General features: G+C 51.7%; 1 protein-coding gene across 1 annotated transcript in view; it reads left to right on the plus strand.

The window, feature by feature from the left end:
- Positions 1-2,947: 2,947 nt before the first annotated feature.
- The window catches only part of TPX2 (TPX2 microtubule nucleation factor), a 40,359-nt gene continuing 35,163 nt past the window's right edge, over positions 2,948-8,143 (plus strand). The window contains exons 1-2 of the mRNA XM_029286427.1: positions 2,948-3,044; positions 5,916-6,048. Of these exons, the coding sequence (XP_029142260.1) occupies positions 2,948-3,044; positions 5,916-6,048 (230 nt within the window). The remainder of the gene's footprint in view (positions 3,045-5,915; positions 6,049-8,143) is intronic.

Here is an 8,143-nt window from a genome sequence, read left to right on the forward strand (position 1 = left end):
ATGGCTTTCCAGTCTCTTCTTAAAAACATCCAGCGTTGGAGCTTTCACCGCTTCTGGAGGCAGGTGGTTCCACGGGTTAATTGCTCAACAAGACAGTGTGGCTGAGTGAGTTGGGCCTCATTTTACAACCTCGCTCGCCACGATTGTGAAGCGGGTCACTGCTAAGTTTAACTTAGTAACCCCCGTTGTTAAGTGAATCTGGCTTCCCCAGGGACTTGGCTTGTCAGAAGGTCGCCAAAGGGGACCCCGTCACTCCCAGGGACGCCGCGACCGACATAAATAGGAGTCAGTTGCCGAGCGCCTGAAGTTTGACCAAGTGACACCTGGCGATGCTGCAACGGTCATAAGGGGGGGGGGGAGAGTCATAAGTCACTTTTTTCAATGCCATTATAAGGTCGCCCTGCCAACAAAAGTGTGTATAGTCAAGGCCATGGTTTTCTCAGTTGCAATGTATGGCAGTGAAAGTTGGACCATAAGAAAGGCTGAGCGCCAAAGAATGGAGGCCTTTGAACTCTGGTGCTGGAGAAGACTCCTGCGAGTTCCCTGGACTGCAAGGCGATCCAACCGGTCAGTCCTGGAGGAGATCAACCCCGACTGCTCTTGAGAAGGCCAGATCCTGAAGTTGAAACTCAAGTCCTTTGGCCACCTAATGAGCAGGAAGGACTCCCTGGAGAAGAGCCTGATGCTGGGAAAGATGGAGGGCAAGAGAAGAAGGGGACGACAGAGAAGGAGGTGCCTGGATGGAGTCACTGAAGCAGGAGGCGTGAGCTTCAATGGACTCCAGAAGATGGTGGAGGACAGGAAGGCCTGGAGGAACGTGGTCCGTGGGGTTGCGATGGGTCGGACACAACTTCGCAGCTAACAACAACAACAAATAAGTTCGAACAGTCACTAAACGAACAGTTGTAAGTCAGTGACAGTTGTACGTCAATGACAGTTGTAAGTCAATTGCTACCTGTATTCTGAGTTATAAATTGGGAGTAGCAGCACATGGGAGGAGTGTCGAAAGCGGCCGTAATGGATCTGGCCAGGAAGGGAAGGTTCATGAAGGCAAATGGCAACACACAAGCACAAAACCCACCCACCGCAAACACACACCCATTCCGATGAGAGCTTTACGACCCCAAACGCTGCACTTACACGATTCCGGGAAGAGAGTTCTTTTTATTGTAGCGTGTAAGGTTTCACTTTGTGCGCTAAAAAGACTGCACCAAGCAAAGGGAGGGCAGAGAACTGAATGCCCATAAGGAGTATTTGGAGACCCCGATGCCCAGGGGCCTCATGTAGCCTTCCCCCCCCCGCCCCGGACAACGTCCAGCGGTGAGCCAGCTGTGTGCGGCAGCAGCCCAAAAAGCGAATGCAATCCTTGGTTGCAAAAATGGAGGCACAGAATCAAAATCACGTGAACTATTACTGGCCATTCACCTGTCTGAGATGGTATAGGTTCTCCTGCTTGAGCAGGGGGCTGGACTAGAAGACCTCCAAGGTCCCTTCCAGCTTCTATTCTATTCTATATTCTATTCTATTCCTTATTCTATTCTATTCTGTTCCTATCCCAGTGATGGCGAACCTTTTAGAGACTGAGTGCCCAAAAATTGACCCCGGCCCCGTTACACCCCCTACTCTGTCCCCCGCCCCACCTGCCCACAGGGCCACTCACCACCTCCAGGGCCCACCGCAGATCGCCCAGGCAGCCCAGCACCGCTATGGCGGCCACACCCTCTGCCCGCGCCCTGCAGCATCAATTGTGCCCGATGGGGTGTGAGGGCAGACTCTTGTCTACGCTGCCTGGCTGCCATGTCCTTGGCTGTGCTGCTCCACGTGGGCCACGTTCGGGGGCGACTCTCCTTCAGGGGGGCTGCTGGAGAGGAGGGGGTCGCGGGAGGAGGCGAGGCTGGGGCAACGGCACGTGTGCCCACAGAGAGGGCTCCGAGTGCCGCCCCTGGCACCAGTGCCATAGGTTCGCCACCACTGCCCTATCCTATTCCATTCTATTCCATTCTTCTATTCCATTCCTATTATTCTATGCTATTCTATTCTATTCTATTCTATCCCTTATTCTATTCCTATCCTATTCCATTCTTCTATTCCATTCCTATGCTATGCTATGCTATTCTATTCTATTTCCATTCTATTCCATTCTGCATTCTATTCTATTCTATTCCATTCCATTCCACATTCTATTCTATTTTCTGCCTGAGCACTGGGTTGGACTAGAAGACCTCCAGGGTCCTTCCCAACTATTCTATTCTATTCTATTCTATTCTATTCTATTCTATTCTATTCTATTCTATTCTATTATTATTTTAATCTACAATCTATTCTATTCTATTCCTTATTCTATTCCATTCCATTCTGCATTCTATTCTATTTTCTGCCTGAGCACTGGGTTGGACTAGAAGACCTCCAAGGTCCCTCCCAACTATTCCATTCCATTCCATCTCTATATTCTATATTCTATATTCTATATTCTCTTCTATTTGGATTTGACTAGTCTAGAGAAAAGAAGGACCGGGGGGCACACGATATAGCAGTCTTCCAGTATTTGCAGGGCTGCCACAAGGGAGGGGGTGTGTGGGGTGCCAACCTCTTCTCCAAAGCGCCTGAAGGCAGGACAAGACGCAACGGATGGAAGCGAACCAAGGAGAGAAGCAACCTGGAACTAAGGAGAAACTTCCTGACAGTGAGGACAATTAACCAGTGGAACAGAAGTTGCCTCCAGAAGTCCTGGGCGCTCCATCACCGGAGGTTTTTAAGAAGAGACCGGATAGCCACTTGTCCGAATTGGTATAGGTTCTCCTGCTTGAGCAGGGGGCTGGACTAGAGGACCTCCCAGGTCCCGTCCGGCTCTATTCTAAATTCTAAACGTGACCTCCATTTTCCTTTGCAGGCCTTGACCCGGGAAGAACTGGGCATAGCTGTGCCCACTGAGGAAGAGATTATTACAATGTCGGAGGACACTTATTCTTACGATGTGCCCGATATCAGCCTCAACTTCAAGGAGATGAATGACGCCCAGAAAATTGATGTTGACGCCTGGTTTGGTGAGTAGCCGGTCTACGGCCGGGAGGGGGACCTGCTGGAGGAGGGCCAAACTAACTGCTGGCTTTCCTGCTTAAGGCAGGACTAGAACTCACCGTCTCCTGGTGATTGGCCCAAAGTCATTCAGCCAATTTCCGTACTTATGGTGGGACTAGAACCCCCTAGAAACCTGAGTTTCATGCCTAAGGGGAACTAGAACTCACTGTTTCCTGGTGATTGTGAAGTTTTGTAGCTGATGTTCCTGCTTAAGGCAGGACTAGAACTCACTGTTGCCTGGTAATTGGGCCAAAGTCACCCAGCTGGTTTTCGTGCTTATGGTGGGACTAGAACTCACTGTCTCCTGGTGATTGGCCTCAAGTCCCCTAGCTGACTTTCATGCTTAAGGTATGAAACTCACCGTCTCCTGGTGATTGGCCCAAAGTCACGCAGCCAATTTCTGTACTTATGGTGGGACTAGAACCCCGTCACCCAGTGAGTGGCCAGCTGGGTTTCATGCCTAAGCAGAACTAGAACTCACTGTCTCCTGGTGATTGGCCTCAAGTCCCCTAGCTGGCTTTCCTGCTTAAGATAGGACTAGAACTCACCGTCTCCCAGTGAGTGGTCAGCTGGGTTTCATGCCTAAGGGGAACTAGAACTCACTGTCTCCTGGTGATTGGCCTAAAGTTTTGTAGCTGATATTCCTGCTTAAGGCAGGACTAGAACTCACTGTCTCCTGGTGATTGGCCTAAAGTTTTGTAGCTGATGTTCCTGCTTAAGGCAGGACTAGAACTCACCGTTGCCTGGTAATTGGGCCAAAGTCACCCAGCTGGTTTTCGTGCTTATGGTGGGACTAGAACTCACTGTCTCCTGGTGATTGGCCTCAAGTCCCCTAGCTGACGTTCCTGCTTAAGGTATAAAACTCACCATCTCCTGGTGATTGGCCCAAAGTCACGCAGCCAATTTCCATACTCCTGGTGATTGGCCTAAAGTCCCCTAGCTAATTTTCCTGCTTAAGGTAGGACTAGAACTCACCGTCTCCCAGTGAGTGGCCAGCTGGGTTTCATGCCTAGCTGATGTTCCTGCTTAAGGCAGGACTAGAACTCACCGTTGCCTGGTAATTGGGCCAAAGTCACCCAGCTGGTTTTCGTGCTTATGGTGGGACTAGAACTCACTGTCTCCTGGTGAATGGCCTCAAGTCCCCTAGCTGATGTTCCTGCTTAAGGCAGGACTTGAACTCACCTTCTCCCAGTGAGTGGTCAGCTGGGTTTCATGCCTAAGGGGAACTAGAACTCACTGTCTCCTGGTGATTGGCCTAAAGTCCCCTAGCCGACTTTCCTGCTTAAGGGAGGACTAGAACTCACTGTCTCCCAGTGAGTGGCCAGCTGGGTTTCATGCCTAAGCAGAACTAGAACTCACTGTCTCCTGGTGATTGGCCAACTGGGTTTCATGCCTAAGGGGAACTAGAACTCACTGTCTCCTGGTGATTGGCCAACTGGGTTTCATGCCTAAGGGGAACTAGAACTCACTGTCTCCCAGTGAGTGGCCAGCTGGGTTTCATGCCTAAGCAGAACTAGAACTCACTGTCTCCTGGTGATTGGCCAACTGGGTTTCATGCCTAAGGGGAACTAGAACTCACTGTCTCCTGGTGATTGGCCAACTGGGTTTCATGCCTAAGGGGAACTAGAACTCACTGTCTCCTGGTGATTGGCCATCTGGGTTTCATGTCTAAGCGGAACTAGAACTCACTGTCTCCTGGTGATTTTGCCTAAAATCCCCTAGCTGGATTTCCTGCTTAAGGCAGGACTAGAACTCACCGTTGCCTGGTAATTGTCCCAAAGTCACCCAGCTGGTTTTCGTGCTTATGGTGGGACTAGAGCTCACTGTCTCCTGGTGATTGGCCTAAAGTCCCCTAGCTGACTTTCCTGCTTAAGGCAGGGCTAGAACTCACTGTCTCCCAGTGAGTGGCCAGCTGGGTTTCATGCCTAAGGGGGGAACTAGAGCTCACTGCTTAAGGCAGGACCTAGATCTCCCCCACGCCGCCTGGTGATTGGCCCAGAGCTACCCCGCCGGCTTTTGTGCTTACGGTGGGACTGGAACTCCCCGTCTCCCAGTTTGTGGGTTCGATGCTCTCTTCGCTCGACCCAACCGGCTCTTTCGGAAGGGCACGGGAGGCGCGTGAGGGTTGCTAGGATGTGGCCTGCTTGCTGCTCCCAGCATGGAGGACCCTGCTAGGCTGATCACTATTTTTGCAGTTGTCCGATCGGCCGCCCTGATGACCCCCTGCACAGAGACGGGTCCGCCGGGCGTCCTGCCCAAAGCCTTGTCATTCAAGTCTAACCTTCCCTGGGCGGCGGTCTCCCCAATGGTGAAAACAGGTGAGCTGCTTCCTTTGAGACCCAAATGGCGTTCGATCAAGTTCCAGGACTGACAGAGGTCCACGGGCCGGTCCCATCTAATCTTGGGTCCTTGTTCTTAATCCCACCGACCTCCTGATGGACCCTCGAGACATTCCTGGGGAGCTGAGACACCACCACCCCCTCCTCCGGGCCACCTCCGTTTTAACTTGGGCGTGGCAAAATGTGGGGGAGCCAGCCTCTGGGGGTGTCTCTCTCTCTCGGACCTCAAAATGCAGGGTCCCTCGCGTGGAGAGTTCGGACTAGCTTCTCTCTCGTCCTCTCTGGAGACCACGAGGAGGACGTCTGAAGGCCGTTATCCCCCGTTCAGCGTTGAGCAGAGGAGACCCCGGAAGGGCTACGGCCCTCTCCAGGTCTTCACGCCGGTCTAATTCCATTCTTCTCCAGGAGGGTTACAGTCCTGGTGAGGACCTTGCTTGGCTCCATAGCTTGGCTGGATCCCTTGCCTGAGAAATATCCTCCATGTCTCCTCACCTTTAGATGAGAAGGAGAGTAATAACGAAGATGAAACGGAGCCGTCAAACGAGGTGCCCGCCAATGTGGTTCGCTCGATGGCGGAATGGCCGCAAGCAACGAGAGAGAACGCACCCCCTCCAGGAAGGGCCCCAGCAAGGTAAGACTGATTCTTGGATGCCATCCCAGATGGAGTCCTTCTTGGAATGGGATGTTCGTTCAGCTTTGGGGGAACCCAGAACTGCTTATAAGAGAATAACAGGAGTTGGAAGGGACCTTGGAGGTCTTCTAGTCCAACCCCTGCTCGGGCAGAAGACTCATTCCCATTCCGGACAAATAGCTGTCAAATCTCTTAAAAGCCTCCAGTGATGGAGCCCCCACAACTTCTGGAGGCAGGTTGTTCCACTGGTTAATTGTCCTCACTGTCAGGAAGTTTCTCCTTAGCTCCAGGTTGCTTCTCTCCTTGATTAGTTTCCATCCGTTGCTTCTTGTCCTGCCTTCAGGCGCTTTGGAGAATAGGTGGAGTCCCCTCCTCTTTTTTTTTTTTTGTGGCAGCCCCTCAAATATTGGAAAACTGCTGTCATGTCACCCCTCGTCATGGACATGGACCTTATAAGCCAGGGGTCTTCAAACTTGGCCCTTTTATGACTTGTGGACTTCAACTCCCAGAATTCCCCAGCCAGCATGGACCCTATAAGCCAGGGGTCTTCAAACATGGCCCTTTTATGACTTGTGGACTTCAACTCCCAGAATTCCTCAGCCAGCATGGACCCTATAAGTCAGGGGTCTTCAAACGTGGCCCTTTTATGAGTTGTGGACTTCAGCTCCCAAAATTTCTCAGCCAGCATGGACCCTAGAAGCCAGGGGTCTTCAAACGTGGCCCTTTTATGACTTGTGGACTTCAACTCCCAGAATTCCCCAGCCAGCATGGACCCTATAAGCCAGGGATCTTCAAACGTGGGCCTTTTATGACTTGTGGACTTCAACTCCCAGAATGCCTCAGCCAGCATGGACCATATAAGTCAGGGGTCTTCAAACTTGGCCGTTTTATGACTTGTGGACTTCAGCTCCCAGAATTCCCCAGCCAGCATGGACCCTATAAGCCAGGGGTCTTCAAANCTTGTGGACTTCAACTCCCAGAATTCCCCAGCCAGCATGGACCCTATAAGCCAGGGGTCTTCAAAGTTGGCCCTTTTATGACTTGTGGACTTCAACTCCCAGAATTCCTCAGCCAGCATGCCTGGCTGAGGAATTCTGGGAGTTGAAGTCTACAAGTCATAAAAGGGCCAACTTTGAAGACCCCTGAAACTAGGCACACCCAATTCCTGCAACTGTTCTTCGTGTGTTTTGAAATCACAAGAGCCCTTAAAAACGTGACTTATGACCCATGGCTATTTTGCACACGTATGACCATTGCGGCATCTCCATGGTCTCGCAATTTACACTCCGACGCTTGGCCGCTGGTTCATATTTATGACGGGTTGCCGTGTCCCGGGGTCACGCGATCAAAATTCAGACGCTTGACAACCGACTCACATTTATGACGGTTGCGTTGTCCCAGGGTCACGCGATCCCCTTTTGCGACCTGCTGACAAGCAAAGTCAACGGGACAGGCCAAATTCAGTTAATAATTCTAAATCAGAACAGAGCTGGGAGGGACCTTGGAGGTCTTCTAGTCCAGCCCTCTGCTCAAGAAGGACAAGTGGTTGTTCAGTCTCTTCTTAAAAACCTCCAGAGATGAAGCACCCAGAACTTAACTGTGGCAAGAAAGATGATAAAATGGAGCAAAAGTCCGTTAACAACTGTTAACTGTTAATTGGGCTCAATTGTGGTCGTAACTTGAGGACCACCTTACAGTGGGAATCAAAGGGTCTCCACAACTTGGCATAGCCGAAATCAGTGGTGGGATTCAAATACCTGAACAACTGGTTCTCTGTGTGGATGCACTTCCTGTGGCCGTGCTGGGCTTGTGAGGCCTCCCCGGCTCAGAATGGAAGTCCAGAAGTGGCGTGCATGCACTTCCTGTGGGCCGTGCTGGAGCTGGGAGGCCTCTCTGGCTCAGAACGGACATCAGGAAGTGGCGTGGATGCACTTCCTGTGGGGCATTCTGGGCCTCGGAGGCCTCCCCAGCTCAGAACGGACATCAGGAAGTGGCGTGGATGCACTTCCTGTGGGGCATTCTGGGCCTCGGAGGCCTCCCCAGCTCAGAACGGACATCAGGAAGTGGCGTGGATGCACTTCCTGTGGGGCATTCT

This window comes from Protobothrops mucrosquamatus, unplaced genomic scaffold (genome assembly GCF_001527695.2).
Source record: "Protobothrops mucrosquamatus isolate PMUCROS unplaced genomic scaffold, P.Mucros_1.0 scaffold3627, whole genome shotgun sequence".
Taxonomy (NCBI): Eukaryota; Metazoa; Chordata; class Lepidosauria; order Squamata; family Viperidae; genus Protobothrops; species Protobothrops mucrosquamatus.